A 19,748-nucleotide genomic window follows, 5' to 3' on the forward strand; every position below is an offset into this window, starting at 1 on the left:
TTGATTCCCATAGCTCACACTCCTACAAACACACCTGATTTGAATTACAGAGCTAATCCGTTTTGAATCTCATTCAAGAGTGTGAGAAGTCGGGGCACGGTGGCACAGTCGGTAGCGCTGTCGCCTCACAGCTAGAAGGTCCTGGGTTCGATTCCTGTCGGGGACGCTGTGGGTGCTGGGGGCGTGTTCTCTCCTCCGCGTCATCAGTACCCATACCCTAGGTGGGGTTGGTGAAAGGGGCCTTTCTGTGTGGAGTTTGCATGTTCTCCCCGTGTCTCCTAGGGTAGCTAATACCCTCACAAAAAAAACATTCAGTAATCCTGGTCTCTATACTGCCTCCCCATGACAGCCGGGGCGCCTGATGGAGGGGAAGGGAACTGGTTGGAATAACGTGTTCCTTCCACACGCTTACGTCTAACCAGGGAAACTCCCCCCTGTCAGGTGACAAGAAGGATAGTTGGCTCTCTGCATTGAAGGAGGCATGAGCTTGGCCCTGGGCTCCCTAGGCTGGCGGGAGGAGTGTAGCACCCAGGATCACTTAGACAATTGGCACTGGGTGAAAAAGGGTTGCAAAATCGAGGGGAAAAAAAAGTGAGAGAAGTGAACAATATCATAGCAGAAGAGTGGCGAGGTGTTGCGCAACACAGTGACATAAGCGATTGCTCAATTAGCGTCGAGTCATGAGCGTGGCTGCCACAGCCTCATTCTTTAAGGGTTCAACCTCGCATTTCATCGGGTCACCAGTTTGACCGTAACAGCGTCATGCTGTTGGCCACTGGAGGAGGGGATGTGGCCGTTTCAGTGCAGCATTTGCGCTAGAACGCCACGGCTGCCAGAGATGACATCATCATTCTGCACCAGAGGAGATGAGGAGGAGGAGGGGCCAGGGGGAGGGGCAGTGCTGCAGGCAGTGGGGGGGGGCATTCAAACGTTATGAATGCACACACGGGCACGCACGCGAGCACACACACACACACACACACACACACACAGAGTGTGTTTTCCCTGATTGCTCCTGGTAGCCAGAGGACAAGTGACTGTTTATGTGCTTGCACTGATGGCTCTCTCTCTCTCACACACACACACACACACAACAAATCCTGCCAGAGCTTGGTTGCCATGGAGACCTCGGGAGCGGAAGACAAGAGCCTCCCACAACAATATACGGAGAGGAGAAGAGAAGAGAAGAGAAGAGAAGAGAAGAGAAGAGAAGAGAAGAGAAGAGAAGAGAAGAGAAGAGAAGAGGTCTTCTTTACTCTTGAAGGAGGTGGATTTAGCTGCTTCATTTGTCTCTTTTCTTACGTAATATATGACAAGTTGGCCAATTTGTTATTAAAAAGGTCTTAAGTCATTAAATTGTCACTTTATAAATGTGCAGTGCATATATTCTGTATACTCTTATACTGTATGTTGGTTTGCTTACTGTTGAGTAAGAAAACAATGTTGCTCATTAAGCTAATCATCTTGGGACCCCCCCCAAAAAAAAGTCCCGACCCCCAGTTTGGGAAAAACAAATGGTACCATCATGAGCATAAGTGAGGGACCAATTATATAAAGATAAGGTTGAAAATGGTTCAAAGTGCTCCTTTAACAGCATTGTGCATCACAATGGCCAATGAGGCATTCCATGTAAAACATCATAACTGGATAAAACATACAATAGTAATGAGTCTCAGATGACTTGAGAAATAGTGCCACCTTCTGCTCATCTCATGAATCATCTCCTAAGCAAGGGATAATGTACGGGGAGGTGGTCATTATTGAAAATTGGCTTTAATTTTCAATAATGGCACCTACCCATACATTATCCCGCTTATTACACGGCTACTTAAAAACCCAAAAGTAACAACAAAACAAATTATTTCCTTGCTTATGGTAATGAAAGTATTCCATAAGTATTGGGCTGGGCGGAAAAGTTCGCCTCGGAAAACAAATGAAAGTATTCCATAAGGTAACCAGAAGACTCGCCCCTAAACACACTTGCCCCCATTCTATATAACGCCGGATTTGCCAATAATAGCACCAGGTTTTGGGGCGAGCGTTTTGGTATTCTTGCGTTGTTGCGCCACGATAAACAAGGAAGTGTAGTGGATCAAATAGAATCACTTCTCGGTTATTGCATCGTCTATTTCTCGCTTCAACTGTTTTCAAAAACATTCTTGAGAGCAACGTTTAGTTGTAAATGACATTGTTTGTTTGTTTACATGGCTGTCATGTTGGATACAGCATAAAACCAAGCAGCGCAGGTTGATATGAGCAGGTGTGCTGAGTCTTTGATTAGACAGAGGTCTGTTATAGAGCTCATCGGTCATTATACACTGATAACACACCGCTGAATTCAGCGATTGACCAATCAGAATCAAGCATTCAACCAAGCCGTGTAATAAGAGTAGTTAATTAATGGGAAAAAGAATTTGCTTAATTGCGAAACATTTGAATGGAAACCCAGTTACTGTCTCCTGTGTGCGTGTGCATGTGTGTGTATGTGTGTACCGTGCATGCCGTCTCCTCCGTTTCTGTTTTGATTTGGACGGAGGAGGGGGGCGTGTCTTTCTTCTTCTCCTCCTCCTCCTGGTCTGTCTTCTCCTTCTTGACCTCCTTGACCTCCTCCTTGACCTCCTGCTTGACCTCCTGCTTGACCTCCTGCTTGATCTCCTTCTCCTTCTGTGACGGAGGACTCTTCTCTGCACCTCCTAATGCACTGCTGTTCCTCTGCAGAGGAGAGGAGAGGAGAGGAGAGGAGAGGAGAGGAGAGGAGAGGAGAGGAGAGGAGAGGAGAGGAGAGGAGTTAAAAAATGGACATGGCATGAGGGAAATGACAATTTTACAAAGAGAGATTTCTCTTCTTTCAAATGTGACCAAGAAAATAAAAAGATAAACACACACACACACACACACACACACACACACACACACACACACACACACACACACACAGTTGTCTTACACACATCATACAGAAGGTGGCAGCATTGCAGGCAGTGAAAGTCTTGTAGTTGGGAGCTTCTGAACAGATAGATAAATAAGATGTGATGCACAGGTTCATAGAGCCCGCAGGAATCTACAGCACTGTTCTCAAAGTGGGGTCCTTGGTGGGTGTTCCAGGGAGTCCCCAGCAAAAGCAGTTAATACAGCATCACAACATATCTCTGCTGTCGGGCAGAAACCAGCTAACTACAAAATGTTCATTTTTCAGGAAATGACCAAAACCAAACTAAAAGTGGAGATAGGAGGTTTTGTTGATCATTGATAAGAACAGCTGAATGGACCTCCAGGCTCTCAATGAGGTTGGAGGTCAAAAGGGGGTGGAGCCTGAAGTCAGCTAATCCAGCTAACTCCACCCCCCTTTGGTGGACTTAGCTGGTTTAGCAGAACGTTTGAGGATCCAATGGAGTTGGTTTAGTCAGAGGCACTTTTTAATACTTTTCATTGGTTCAATATTGTTTTAATCAACACACAGATGTAAAGGGTGTTCAATAGCACTGATTTATGGAAACAAATGCAAAAGCTGAAAAATCCGAGTTTTTCTCGAGGGTTCTGCCGGACAGCAACGAAAGTATATATTAATATTTATATATATTTTTTTATATTTGTGGGTCTTTTTCTGCCTTTATTGATAGTAGATAGTGGAGATGGACAGGAAACGGGGACAGAGTGACGGGGACTGAGCAAAGGTCGTCGGGAGCGGGATTCGAACCCGCGACGCACTGTCAGGTGCATGTGGTTTGCACCTGGACTGGACCGCTAGGCCAGCGGGCTCCCGCATGACAATCATTTTAACTACTTTAACCATTACGTTGGTTATTCAAAAATAGCAGATACACAAGCTCACAGCTTGTCACTTTGTGCTGTGCTGCGAGCTTGTGCATCTGCTATTTTTGAACGTTTTTGAAAAATATCGGAAATGTTTGGACATTTTTTTATATTTTTGATTTATTTTGTACATATGTCTTCTCTTCTGGGGGTCCCAGGCACAAAACATGTTCAGATGTACCCAGTTCCAGTTTTGCTCATTTCTTTGTGTCATCACTTTTTCATCACTAATTTCACTAGTTTAATCTGTATCCCCCTGACTGAGTTCTGACTGGATAAAAGTGGTATCCTGACCTGGAAATGTATTTTCGCTCTATAGATGGGTTTCCTGTTTGTAAACATGAGAGGATGATGCGCGCGCAGTGGAGGGTTGAGCAGTAGAGGGCGCTATTACCCGCAGCAGCTCTAGTCAAATGTACATCCATAAAAGAAATGGTCTTCACCGGGTTTAATGAAAGTAGATTAAATGATGCAGTTTGTAATATCTTCTTTACTCAATAAAAATGATTTGTCGGAAGTTGGATCTGTTTGTATATAATAGCAGCATTATGCCTATTATGCCTAAAATAGCAGCATTATGCCTATCTAAATCCCGAAAATAACAACAGAGTGAATGGCGCTTCCGGTTCGTTCTACCACCCGCATGCGCAGATTGCGCACTCTGCTCTGTGATGACGTCGCGCGGAAACCCATCTATACACTCTATAGCAATGATTACTGTCACAATATAAAGCTATTTAACACTGTTACTGAACAAACACTCTATAGCAATGATTACTGTCACAATATAGAGCTATTTAACACTGTTACTGAACAAACACTCTATAGTAATGATTACTGTCACAATATAGAGCTATTTAACACTGTTACTGAACAAACACTCTATAGCAATGATTACTGTCACAATATAAAGCTATTTAACACTGTTACTGAACAAACACTGCATCTTTAACTGTATACTATACATGAATGACATTCATTCATTTTCAGTTTGCTTTGGCGAGAGAGATGAGAGAGAGAGCATGGGAGAGAGAGAGGGAGCATGGGAGAGAGAGAGGGAGCAAAAAAAAGGGAGAGAATATGAGAGAGTGGGGGGTGACCCGTCCTTCCTGAGAGACAGAGAGACAGACAGAGAGACACAACATTCAGTGGAAAACAGAGAAAGACAGAATGAACGAAGCATGTTGAATAATACTCTCTCTCTCTCTCATTCTGTCTCTCCAGCTCTCTTCCATTCTCTCTTTCAGCAGGGGGTCACCCCCCCACACACACACACACACACACACTCTCTCTAGATAGCATTACATTTAGAATATTCACTATGTTCTATTCTTTTACAGAAGAGAGAGACAGAGAGGTGCAAACTGTGAGGGAATGGGTGTGTGTGTGTGTGTGTGTGTGTGTGTGCGTGTGTTGGGGGAGGGGCGTGTCATGTGACGTTAGCTGGTAGATTCCTCTGTGGGGTGTGGCCAATCACATGGCAGGGTGGGGCTGGCACACTCACACACACGCACTAACGCACGCACGCACACACAAAGGACAGAGCCCCTCTGTGCACCAAACAAAGCTATGACAACTCTACACAAACACATAATCTACAATCTACACATTTATCACACACTTTCATTCAGAGAATTAAAACCGATTTATTATTTTATTTATACACTTTCATATTCTTTGAAGGCCGTGGCGGAGAATATGTTTCCGCCCCTGTCCGTCCGTGTGCGTGTGTGTCTGTTTGTGAGCATCTAATCCCCGGCACCGTTTGCCCGATCGACGTGAAACTGTGCACATATACTCCCTGCCCCAAATGTATCACATCAGCCTGTTATAGCGCCACCAGGAGGCCAATCTTTTCAAAACACATAATATTAGTCCTACAGATCTTGTCCAAACCTCACGCAATTCGGCACACATGACCACTATAGTCTTGTGATCTAGACGTATCTGTCAGATTTCTCATTTTCCATTCCAATTGGCTATGATTTGCCATCCAAACTTTGCAGGAGTGGTTCGTTTTGCACAAAATGCCACAAATCATAAACACAGCTCCTGATTGCTGTGAAACTTTGCACACACTCTCACCGTAGGCCAAGGAAGAACCTCCACCCCAAATAGTTTCACTCAGGAGTAAAAAGAAGGAAAGGTCTTTATTGTCATAATGCCAACATGTTTCCACCAAGCCATTGGTCGTCTACACTCGATATGCAGCGCAGTGAATCTTACATTAAAATGTATTGTTACAGTCTCAAGAGGTGAGTGCTAGGGGGTGAAGAGGTGAGTGCTAGGGGGTGAAGAGGTGAGTGCTAGGGGGTGAAGAGGTGAGCGCTATGGGGGTGATGAGGTGAGGGTTAGGATGTGAAGAGGTGAGTGCTAGGGGGTGAAGAGGTGAGTGCTAGGGGGTGAGGTGGAGTCTAAAGAGGTGAGTGCTAGAGGGTGAGGTGGAGTCTGAAGAGGTGAGTGCTAGAGGGTGAGGTGGAGTCTAAAGAGGTGAGTGCTAGGGGGTGAGGTGGAGTCTGAAGAGGTGAGTGCTAGGGTGAGGTGGAGTCTGAAGAGGTGAGTGCTAGGGGTTGAGGTGGAGTCTGAAGAGGTGAGTGCTAGGGGGTGAGGTGGGGTCTGAAGAGGTGAGTGCTAGGGGGTGAGGTGGAATCTGAAGAGGTGAGTGCTAGGGGGTGAGGTGGAGTCTGAAGAGGTGAGTGCTAGGGGGTGAGGTGGAGACTGAAGAGGTGAGTGCTAGGGGGTGAGGTGGAGTCTGAAGAGGTGAGTGCTAGGGGGTGAGGTGGAGTCTGAAGAGGTGAGTGCTAGGGGGTGAGGTGGGGTCTGAAGAGGTGAGTGCTAGGGGGGTGAGGTGGGGTCTGAAGAGGTGAGTGCTAGGGGGTGAGGTGGAGTCTGAAGAGGTGAGTGCTAGGGGGTGAGGTGGAGCCTGAAGAGGTGAGCGCTAGGGGGTGAGGTGGGGTCTGAAGAGGTGAGTGCTAGGGGGTGAGGTGGGGTCTGAAGAGGTGAGTGCTAGGGGGTGAGGTGGGGTCTGAAGAGGTGAGTGCTAGGGGGTGAGGTGGGGTCTGAAGAGGTGAGTGCTAGGGGGTGAGGTGGAGACTGAAGAGGTGAGTGGCAGTGCTAGGGGTTGAGGTGGAATCTGAAGAGGTGAGTGCTAGGGGGTGAGGTGGAGTCTGAAGAGGTGAGTGCTAGGGGTGAGGTGGAGACTGAAGAGGTGAGTGGCAGTGCTAGGGGGTGAGGTGGAATCTGAAGAGGTGAGTGCTAGGGGGTGAGGTGGAGTCTGAAGAGGTGAGTGCTAGGGGGTGAGGTGGAGTCTGAAGAGGTGAGTGCTAGGGGGTGAGGTGGGGTCTGAAGAGGTGAGTGCTAGGGGGTGAGGTGGAGTCTGAAGAGGTGAGTGCTAGGGGGTGAGGTGGGGTCTGAAGAGGTGAGTGCTAGGGGGTGAGGTGGAGTCTGAAGAGGTGAGTGCTAGGGGGTGAGGTGGAATCTGAAGAGGTGAGTGCTAGGGGGTGAGGTGGAGTCTGAAGAGGTGAGCGCTAGGGGGTGAGGTGGGGTCTGAAGAGGTGAGTGCTAGGGGGTGAGGTGGGGTCTGAAGAGGTGAGTGCTAGGGGGTGAGGTGGAGACTGAAGAGGTGAGTGGCAGTGCTAGGGGGTGAGGTGGAATCTGAAGAGGTGAGTGCTAGGGGGTGAGGTGGAGTCTGAAGAGGTGAGTGCTAGGGGGTGAGGTGGAGACTGAAGAGGTGAGTGGCAGTGCTAGGGGGTGAGGTGGAATCTGAAGAGGTGAGTGCTAGGGGGTGAGGTGGAGTCTGAAGAGGTGAGTGCTAGGGGGTGAGGTGGAGTCTGAAGAGGTGAGTGCTAGGGGGTGAGGTGGGGTCTGAAGAGGTGAGTGCTAGGGGGTGAGGTGGAGTCTGAAGAGGTGAGTGCTAGGGGGTGAGGTGGAGACTGAAGAGGTGAGTGCTAGGGGGTGAGGTGGAGACTGAAGAGGTGAGTGCTAGGGGGTGAGGTGGAGTCTGAAGAGGTGAGTGCTAGGGGGTGGACAATGGGGAGTAAGTCTGCAGTTCTGACTGATGGAGGGGACAGAAACAGACAGGAAAGACAGACAGACATATTAAACAGACAGACAGATATTATTAATAATTAGGTATTATTATTAAACAGACAGTTTTGGATATGAAAGTGAGATTGATGTGAGAATGTTCAGATGAACAACATTATTATTACAGTATGGGGATGTTGCTACAAACAGATCATTTTAAACTCAGTGCGACAGAGGGAGGGGCGAGAGACTATCTGGGTCACTGCTCTCTCTCCCAAACCCCCCCAGCCCTCTGTGTGTGTGTGTGTGTGTGTGTGTGTGTGTGTGTGTGTGTGTGTGTGTGTGTGTGTGTGTGTGTGTGTCATATCCCCCACCCAGCCAAACCCACACACACTATTTGGTATGTACCCACACCCATCCAGCGCACGCACGCACGCACACACACACACACCACAATGTGACCCTACATTCATTCTCCTCATTCAAGAGAAGAGGCTGGTTTACTGCTAAAGGACACACACACACACTTGTATCACTATACTTGTGAGGATATTGTCATTTTAGGACAGCGTTGAAAATAGCCAAAAATGTTCAATTTATAAATTGCGAGCATGTAGATCGGCTACTTCTTTCCGGTGTTCGACAAATATAAATCAGGCAAAACTACAACCCTAACCCCTAAACCTAACCTCTAAAGGTCTAATCCTAACGACCTAATGGTGAGCATAACTCTACCTTTAACCATAAAACCAAACATTTCTCTTGTGAGGACCAGGAAAATGGTCTATTTCTCACATGCTGCTACACTTGTGGCCCTCACAAGTGTGGACACGGACACACACACACACACACACACACACACACACACACACACACACACACACACACACACACACACACACACACACACACACACACACACACACACACACACACACACACACACACACACACACACACACACACACACACACACACACACACACACACACACACACAGTCAGAGGCTTTGGCCAAATTCCACAGAGCAGCTACACACCCTCTGCACTTCCTCTGTTACTCCCCCTCCCTCCCCCCCCCACCCCTCTCTCACAGCCCCTCAACCTCTCCCCACCCCTCTCTCTCTCCCCCACCTAACCCCGTCCCTCCCTCCCTCCCTCTCCCCCTCCTCTCAATTCAGTTCAATCGAATGGCATGAGAAAACATAGGTTTACATTGCCAAAGCAACAGTGGTGGAAAAAGTACTCAAATGTTTTACTTAAGTAAAAGTATCAATACTCCGACGTAGAATATTGGTGTCAAAATGTACTTAAAGTACCAAAAGTAAAAGTTCTAACATTTTTTAAATAGCCGATCTACAAGCTCACAACGTGTCGTGATGCGACGTGTTGTCTGTTGTGAGCTTGTAGATCTGCTATTTTCAAATAGCCTAGGTATAAAATAGGTCTAAAGTGGTTAATGTATGTTTTATATTTTATATCTGCAAAGTAACAAGTAACTAAAGTTTTCAAATAATTGTAGTTGAGTAAAAGTACAATATTTGCCTCTGAGATAATAGAGGAGTAGAAGTAAAAGTATTGGACATTGTAAATACTCAAGTAAAGTACAAATACCTCAGAAGTTTACTTAAGTACGGTACTTAAGTAAATGTGCTTAGTTACTTTCCACCGCTGTTCAAAAGTAGCAAAAGTAGCAGATCTACAAGCTCAACATGTCAAGCTTGCATGTAGATCTGCTACTTTTTATGCTTTTCTGTGATGCTGTAGTGTGATCAAGTAGGGCGTTCATTTACGCCCCACAACCACCTCCATTTCCTCTACCCCTCCTCTCCCACCTCCCTCTCTCCTCCACCCCTCCCTCATGGCCCCCCACCCCCCTCCCCCCTTTCTTCACATGGTCACATGATGTGCATGGGTCATGTGACCTGCTCTGTGCCTCATGTGACTCACACATCATGAATTAATACTGTGAATGGGGATTACTGTGAATATACACCTGTATACAGTGTAATACAACACGCACGCGCGCACACACACACACACACACACACACACACCTAAAATATTGGTACAACTAGGACGAAAAGCTCCAGAGAAAACACACACCTACACACACACACACACACACACACACACACACACACACACACACACACACACACACACACACACACACACACACACACACACACACACACACACACACACACACACACACACACACACACACACACACACACACACACACACACACACACACACACACACACACACACACAGATGTGCATTGGAGACCTGGGTGTGTCTCCCATCTGGAGAGTTCTCGCAGGAGAGGAGAGGAGAGGGGAGGAGGAGAGGAGAGTTCTGTTTCTTATCCTACCACACCCTGCTGACGCAAGGCAGACTGCCACTTTATCACACACCCTCTTATCCACACACACACACACACACACACGCTGTGGTCAGAATTCTTTAAACTCCTTCGACTCGCAGACAGCAGCTAACTCTAACCCTAACCACAACACAGCTTAGAAAGACAATCATGTCTAATTTCTCTCATTTGATCTTTTCAGTGAATTGGATTCATTTGAGAGTAGTAGAAGCGCGGTTACACAACGGTGTCGCCACGCTACGTAAAATGACATCAATGGCGCCCATCCCGAGTTCAGAAAAAAATGTATACAGTATACTGGAAATGTGCTTTATTTGTGGAAAGGTTTATAAGAATCGTTGTGTAACCGTCTTCTCTGTTTTACCACTGTTACTCAACTAGACTCAAATAAATCCAATTCACTGAAAAGATAATAGTATAAGAGAAATTAGACATAATTGTCTCTATACACCGACTCACATGTACATGTGTTGAGAGTGCAATGTTTCTAGCTTTATGAGCTCACCCTAACAATTCTGAATTTATCGAGACCCGTGTATCAATAAGCTTAGGGCTTGTCGAGCGTATAGAGGCTATGCGCGTGACATCATCGTACCTGGAAGTTATGCGGAGCCGGGAACGCCTACTACTAGTGGCAAAAAACTACTTTCTGGCCTTGACAGCCCATACATCTGATTGTGTTAAACGATGTTAAACTCAACATGGCAGCTGTACGAAAATCTTGAATTATCCTCTTTCTACTGGTTTTTGTAAATGAGCTACTTTCTGTCAATAAATTAAGTGTAAAATAAAGTGTCAGAGTTTTTGTTTTCAATAACGCAACATCCTGCTGCCTCCTGCATTATGAACAATTTAGAAACAGGTTAATAATTAAGGATAATTCCTTTTTAACAGGTCGTTCATGAAAGTCCTTGCGGTCCTGTTTCCAATGAGAACCTGTGAGCAATTGGGGTTAAGAGTCTTGCTCAGGGACAAATTTCATATTATCGGCACATATGCTGGGATAGCCTGGAATCGAACCTGGGGCAACCAGGGCCAGCTGGTTCCCTAGGCGGGCTCACTAACCACTCAGCTATGGCCGCCCCTAGGTGGTAAGCAGGATTGTTGAGTGATTTCCAACGAGCGTTTCCAACTCCAACGCTCCATGCTGCTAAATGTTATGCCACTCAGTCTAGATGAGGGGGGCGTGTCCCGGTGGAAAAGTGACGCATACTCTCTATCAGGTATAGACGAATCCACAGACGCGCTGCCTGTAGCTGCCTGTAGGCGGCCATTGCTGCGGTGTCGCGTCCGCGGAGCGTTGACACCGCAGCAATGGCTGCGCGCAGGGCAGCGCTCCGTGGATTTGTGTATAGCGTAGCATGTACCATGACGTCATGCTTAAACAATCAAGACAAGAGGCAATCAAGAAATGAATCTAATCACCCACACTGGCACAAACATGTCGGTCTAAAAGTGTATTGATACCTGTCAAACAAAGCCCCCTGGCGAAACAAGGAAGAGGAATTTTATTGGCTCACTATTGGATACATCGCCTTTCTAAAGGGTGTGTTTACATGTGCCGTGGAACAATGGCGTTAAGAGTGAAACACTCAAAAGTTTCAGAAGAGGACGTCTTCTAGCCAAGGTAGTGCGATCAGACGCGGTGTGAACTTGTAGATCGGCAATTTTTGGTGTGTGACACCGTCATACGATGAAGTATAAATTACACTTTTGAAGTGACGGTGAAGTAAAAAGGTTGCATGCCTTCTGTCTGCTAGAAAAGTACTGTATTTGAAGGCCCTAGGAAGTGTTAAAACAAAGAAAAAATTGAAACATCTAAGAGAAAATAATAGAAAAAATAAATATGCATTTTCTGTTTATAAAGAGCTGAAGAGACATGGAGATTTTATGGGACATTTAATGCTGCCGTTTTCTTTTCAAATTATTGCCCAGAAATATATATACAGTAGCATTGATTATTGGCATAGACAAACTCACAGTCGCAACTGGCCAATAAAAAAAGATACCGGTTCTGTTCAGAATGTATTGTCGTCTCACATCTTCCCACAAAATAACAGAAATAGCTCAATAGCGGGCTCAATAAGACCTGTAAGGGTCCATTTGGTTCCATTTGTACACTCTCAGAGTTACAGACCTGTAGGGGTCCATTTGGAAACCTCTCACGTAACCCAGAGAACCTTTGAGAACCACTACGTTAATATGTATGCAATACTGCATGTGTAACTGAATTTGTGTTTATCCACTATTTTAATGAAGGCCAAGCTTATTGGTTTTTAAGATAGTCAAAGGGGCTTTGCCCTCAATACCCACATACCTGACTAACTCATTCAAAAAAGTGAGTGAGACCCACAGCCACGATACTAGAGGGAGCAACAACAACGATCAGGTGCCAGCCTCCTATAGAACAAACTTGGGAAAATTCTCTTTCTACTACTCTGCCACCAAAATGTGGAATGCCCCGCACCATCCCTTAAAAAATGTGGATCACTGGCTACCTTCAAAACAGGCCTAAAACTCCATCTTTCAGGAGACCAAAAGGGAAGGTAAAATAACTTTTCCCATAGAAAGGAGATGGCATTCATTGCTGCCACTTTTTCATTTTCCCCCTTTTTCTACATTGTACATAAAGTGTTTTATATTTGTTGATGAAATTGTATTATGGTGTTATTTTTATGCTATGTTGATGAATTGAATACATAGGACCACAATGGAAACAAGTCCCCTGCACTTTTTGGTGTTATCCTTTAAGCCCAAATGTCTGGCTGTACCTCGTGCTGTTTACATTTCTGTCTAATATAATATTCAATCAAAATCAATATTAAAACTCGTTAAGGAATGGGACCACTTGGGACCATTTGACTCCCAGTGAAGCAATGAATCAGACATGGTAAATGTAATTTCCTGTATTCTGGTGCATTTTAACAGGCATTTACTAGCATAGGAAAATTATGGGTATATTTTGTAATTTAATCCATTATAAACTTTCAGGATAAATTACAATTCAGGAGCCAAGAAGGAGACGGGGTAAAAAAAATCAGTAGTTTGTAGTGTTGGCAGGTATGCACAATGCACAACTAGAAAGTGTCTGCTCCTCTGGGTGCAGATCTGCACCAGGCCTGGTTCCTACGTTGTCTCTCATTTCTCTAAAGTTCAGTCCACGCCAATGACTCACAACGGAACAACAAGTTGCAACTGCAACCACCTGCCGACAGAAAACTGTACCGACCCGCAGCAGGTCAATTCAGACCGCTGCAACTGGTTGCAAGTTGCAACTCGTTGCGTTGCCAGAACCAAAACAGTCAGAACCAACACATATATTATTTTAACCTTTGTTCCTTCACAGAAATAAATCCACCTCTAAACAAACCCCACTCCTGTTCCAAACTACTGCTCAAAATAATTAAGGAAACACTTTGATCCCTTGATTCTTTTGAGCAGCTTTTGTTAGCAGTATGTACACAGTTCATGAAAACTCAAAATAATTAAGTGTTATCAAAGTGTTCACTACATTTCTTTGAGCAGTATAGTATGGCTGTAGTCTAGTCTGATACTGTTGTACTGGGAGCTGACCGGCACAACCACAGTCTGATACTGTTGTACTGGGAGCTGACCAGCACAACCACAGTCTGATACTGTTGTACTGGGAGCTGACCGGTACAACCACAGTCTGATACTGTTGTACTGGGAGCTGACCAGCACAACCACAGTCTGATACTGTTGTACTGGGAGCTGACCGGTACAACCACAGTCTGATACTGTTGTACTGGGAGCTGACCGGTACAACCTCAGTATGAAACTGTTGTAGTGTCAGCTGACCAGTACAACCAGTTCATATTCTTCTCCCTCTGTTTCTGTCAGAGTGTGTGTGTTTGGCAGCAGGGCTTCGGTCACCATGGTGACAGGATTCTTACCCCAGTTAATGAATGGCTGGTAGGTAGGGGGTCTCACACACACACACACACACACACACACACACACACACACACACACACACACACACACACACACACACACACACACACACACACACACACACACACACACACACACACACACACACACACACACACACACACACACACACACACACACACACACACACACACACACACATTTTCCTCTCTTCCTGGCATTCCTTCCTAACATCTCTCCTCTGTCCTTAGATCAGTGGTTGTTCCCCAGGGATCATTGGGTTATTCAAAAATAGCAGATCTACAAGCTCACAGCGCGTCACAATTTGTTTTTGAAAAAATATAGAAAATGTTTGGGATTTTTTTTACAAATCGTCTTCTCTTCTGGGGGTCTCTACTGGCACAAACTATTTTAAGATGGGGTTTCTAGGCCAAATACATATTAATTTGGGGGTCCTTGACAAGTTTGAGACGCCCTGCCTTACTTCCTATTAACATAGGACACCCGACAAGGCCAACATAGACGATACGTATATTTAAATATATCTATGACCAGGGGTGCACATAACTGGTGCGCAGGTGCGCATGCGTCATCAAAATGCATGCTGCGCGGGACATCAGACGAAGGGAAGCGCTCTCGCGTACCAACAGCTGGGACCGCTGGGACAGGAATTTACTTCCTGAAGCCACACTCACACAATCACGCTAAAGCACGCGTCGGCCCCATACACAGCCATTAGGCGGAGGGGGAGGGAACGCATGCTGCACGTGATTGTGTGAGTGTGGCCTCGAATCCTGACACACAGACACAGTCAGTCGCACGCAGCACGCTGCTGGCTGTGTTACAGGCACTCGTCACCGATGATGAACGCACCGTGATGGTGCAAAGTATGCCGTGAACGTCCCAATCTGGCGGATAAAAGCAGCGCAGCACAGGGCACCAACCTTGGGGGGGGGCACCAAAAGCGGAATTTAGAAGCAGGGCGCTACAACATTGAAACGCGCCAGTTAAGTGAAGCGTCCTTTTTTCAGCGCCGGGGGGCACCGGACCTTTTATTTACCATTTATTTGGTGCGCACCAAGTAACATCTCCAGGTGCTCCTCTGAGAACTAGACCAAAAAAGTTATGTGCACCCCTGTCTATGACATATATCCATATTATTATTAAACATATCTCATATGTACATTTAGACATATCTATAGTATTGTTTTCAATACATTGCCAGCATATTACCGGCAAAATAATTGGCATAGCTTGCTGGAATGGCAATGGGAGAGACCGCTTTCCAGTGGTGGAAAGTAACTAAGTATATTTACTCAAGTACTGTACTTAAGTACAATTTTGAGGTAGATTTTGATTATTATTACTAGGGCTGGGACTCGATAAAAAAAAAATCTAATTAATTAGAGGCTTTGTAATTAATTAATCGCAATTAATGGCATTTTAATCGCATATCAATATATATATTTTTTTTTTAATTTTTATCCCACGATTTTGTAACCCTATTTTTTACACCCTGCAGTGCCAATTGTCTATGTAATCCTGGGCACTACCTTCCCTCTGCCAACCATGAGCTAGGCCAGGGCCGAGCTCATGCCTCCTTCAATGCATGAGAGCCAACTGACCTTCTTGTCACCTGACAGGGGAGAATTTCCCTGGTTGGACGTAGCGCGTGGAAGGAACACGTTATTCCAACCAGTTCCCTTCCCCTCCATCAGGCGCCCCGGCTGGCCAGGGGGAGGCAGTATAGTGACCAGGATTACTGCATGTTTTTGTGAGGGTACCTACCCTAGGCGCGCATATCAATATTTGACCTGAGAACAGTGAAAAGCAATTTTTTGACCGGCACCGCATCGTGCACCCCCCGCCCCCCCCAAACGGGACAAACGCGAGCGTAGGGGGGGCATCCATTACAGATTCTGAAACTCGTCCAGTGAGAAACGTTCTTTTCTTTACGCGATATTTTTTCTGTAATTAATTGATCGAAATTAACGTGATAAAGTCCCGGCCCTAATAAAGCTCACATATGTAACTCTCAAATAGTAACTACAAATGTCCGCTTTAAAAAATATTTAAAGATTTTCAAAAATGTTTGAACGTTTTTTCAAAAAATAGCAGATCGACAAGCTATGAGCTTGTATATCTGCTATTGTTTTAATTTAAACAAATCTAAAAAAGACAGAGATGTGTTCCCGGATTGAATGCCCAGCATCCGTATTCTCCAGGGGAAATGCTATTCCGTCATACAATGCCGGGAAAATTACTAGGAAGCTTACACCAAAACTGCCGGCATATAAGATAAGTGCAAGTTTTCACATGAGATGGATTTCAAATTTTCCACTATACTGCCGGCAATTTGGCAGAGCACAACCTTAGTTATTATCATCACCACCGTAACTCTGAGAGTGTACATGGAACCATATTCCAACTCTCAGAGTTACAGACCTGTAAGGGTCCATTTGGTTCCATTTATTACACTCCCAGAGTTACAGACCTGTAAGGGTCCATTTGGTTCCGTTTATTACACTCCCAGAGTTACAGGGTCCATTTGGTTCCATTTATTACACTCCCAGAGTTACAGACCTGTAAGGGTCCATTTGGTTCCATTTATTACACTCCCAGAGTTACAGACCTGTAAGGGTCCATTTGGTTCCGTTTATTACACTCCCAGAGTTACAGACCTGTAAGGGTCCATTTGGTTCCGTTTATTACACTCCCAGAGTTACAGACCTGTAAGGGTCCATTTGGAACCCCCTCAAGGAACCCAGAGGGTCCCTGGACCTCACTTTGAGAACCACTACATTTATTGTTGCAATGTATGCAATGTATCCAAACTAGACGAGTAATAAGAGCTTATAGGTCTGTAAATGAGATAAATAGAACCAAATGGACCCTTACGGGTCTGTAACTCTGAGATATGGAACCAAATGGACCCTTACAGACCTGTAACTCTGAGATATGGAACCAAATGGACCCTTACAGACCTGTAACTCTGAGATATGGAACCAAATGGACCCTTACGGGTCTGTAACTCTGACAAATGGAACCAAATGGACCCTTACGGGTCTTTAACTCTGAGATATGGAACCAAATGGACCCTTACAGCCCTGTAACTATGAGATATGGAACCAAATGGACCCTTTCGGGTCTGTAACTCTGACAAATGGAACGAAATGGACCCTTACGGGTCTGTAACTCTGACAAATGGACCCTTACCGCCCACATGTGGATGCTCAGAACTCCCACTCGTCTCATGATTGGCAGTTTAAATGCAGCTGGATTTGAAAGGTAACGAGCTGGCCCCGCCCCTGCTGGCTCTAGACGAGCTAACTTGAGACGGTGTTGTGACAATGTGTGTGTGTGTGTGTGTGTGTGTGTGTGTGTGTGTGTGTGTCAGCAGGGAGTGTTGAATGGGAGGAGTAGGACGGAGGTGCTACGTCCTCCCGGTGGGGGCTCCTCACTGGCAGGTGAACCAGTAGGGTACAACAGTACGTCGTCCTGGTGGGGGCTACTCGCAGGCAGGTGAACCAGAAGGGTACCCCAGTTGGACCCTAAACACCATACGTCCCATTGACACAAGCCGTTTGTTTTCTTGTTCAGGTTCAAAACTACAGCAGATTCAAAACAACAACACAGCTGCAAATATCACACTAATGATGGGTGCGTCAGATTTATAATCACACCAATGATGGGTGTGTCCGATTTATAATCACACCAATGATGGGTGTGTCAGATTTATAATCACACCAATGATGGGGGTGTCCGATTTATAATCACACCAATGATGGGTGTGTCAGATTTATAATCACACCAATGATGGGTGTGTCCGATTCATAATCACACTAATGGTGCGTGTGTTAGAATGAGGTGTGTCTGGAACCACACACAGACACGTGCAAACATAGACAGCAGTAAACAGTATTGTCAACGCACACTGACACCCATTATTAATGTGATTAGCTGCAGCTGTGTTGCTTACATCACTGAGTACTGTAAGGTCAGCCTTATGCAGCCTGCAGTGTTTTTTTTTTTATCTGGACCCTGCTGTAGTTCTAAACTAGCCTGGGAAACCATCCCAGGCTAGTTTTAAACCTGAACTGGAAAACAAAACTACAACATTTGGCTCAAGTTTCACCCTTGAAGATCAGGATCGAGATCTGCAGATCCAGTCCAGATTTTCTTCCTAATAAAAATGGCAAAATCAAATGGAATTTGACGGGGTTTTTTTTTTTTTTTAAACAGTACTGGTTTGGTGACGTTTTATATTGTCAGAATCAGCTTTCTTTGTGTTCGGTAACGGTCAATGGGGAGCATATTTTGAATTATCAATGGAGCAACTATTTTTTATTTCTCGCCCACCTTTGAAGTTACATCATAGCAAGGTAACTACACAACCCAAACCTCTACCACAAGTGTTGCTCTTTAAGCTCTATTTTCTTTTTTTAACCAAAATTATTCAAGTGTTCACTAGTGATGACTAGTGAACACATATGGAAGGAGGGGATAAAGTGGTTCATTTCTTTAATTAAAGTAATACTAGGTAACGTTTTCAACAAAACTAAAGTTAAATTGTATATCTTTTGCGAGTGGCAAAAGTTTCACAACACCCACTCCGTGAATTTCACCCCCGGAAGCCTTTTATTTATATATTTTCTATTGAACGTGTACGGGGGGGACTTTCCCGGGAAAATGACGTTCCTGGCCAACGTCATGACGTGGTGGCCGACGTCCTCAGGAACTACCGCAACGGTTTCCTGTTTGGCCAGGAACTACCGCGCTATTAACAAAAAGGAACCTCACGCTGATTTTAAGAGAATGTAGAATTGGGAGATCGAAAAAGAACAGAAAAAGAAAGCACAGCTCATGGTAACTAATGCTCCACTGGCTAAGAGAAACGATCCGTAGATAGTATAAAACAATTAAAAGATCGCTTTTTGAAACGCTTCCGGCTTCCGGTGAAAACGAATGGAATTCTGGGTAATCGAGGACTAGGGAAATTGTATGCAGTGACGGTAGTGACCAGCAGAGGTTGCTAAAAATCGTTATTTGTGATTTTGCATTGTACAACTTTAAATGTAGGCTACAGTACTAAATGACCAGACAGCATTACAGAATACAATGACCTCCTATCTGCAGCATTCGACACAAATCAATCATCATAAACCATTCATCAAGGACCCTCACCATAATCTAATTAACTCATTCCCCGCCAATGACGTCTTTCGACGTCTCTTAAAAAAAATCAAATTTTCACAAAGGAACCAGGAGATAACACGATCAAAATATTTGCTGCTCCATTCACTTCAATGTTAAAAAATAAACAGAGAAAGAAATCAAAAATTTCCTGTGTTTTACCATGTATTTTTGAGTGAAAGATGCTATTTTCAAACATCAAACAACAAATGTCAACGAGGTCACAATGACCTCGTTGACATTTGTGAAACCACACCTGACAACCCTCAGTGATTAGCAACCATCAGGGGATCAGTCATACTGGAGATAAATATTCTGTGACTACAGGTAAGATAATCGCAAAATCCTGGCAGAGGGACCACAAGCTTGAAATAAATCTGGCAGTGAATAAGTTCATAATAATCAATCAA

General features: G+C 45.1%; 1 protein-coding gene across 2 annotated transcripts in view; it reads right to left on the reverse strand.

Annotated features, from left to right (window-relative positions):
• Positions 1-19,748, reverse strand: part of klf8 (Kruppel like factor 8) — a 36,083-nt gene that overhangs the window by 12,860 nt on the left and 3,475 nt on the right. For both annotated transcript variants that reach the window (XM_080435586.1, XM_080435585.1), the window contains exon 2: positions 2,494-2,712. In XM_080435586.1, the coding sequence (XP_080291712.1) occupies positions 2,494-2,712 (219 nt within the window). The remainder of the gene's footprint in view (positions 1-2,493; positions 2,713-19,748) is intronic.

This window comes from Gymnoscopelus braueri, assembly GCF_963280865.1.
Source record: "Gymnoscopelus braueri genome assembly, chromosome: 8".
NCBI lineage: Eukaryota > Metazoa > Chordata > Actinopteri > Myctophiformes > Myctophidae > Gymnoscopelus > Gymnoscopelus braueri.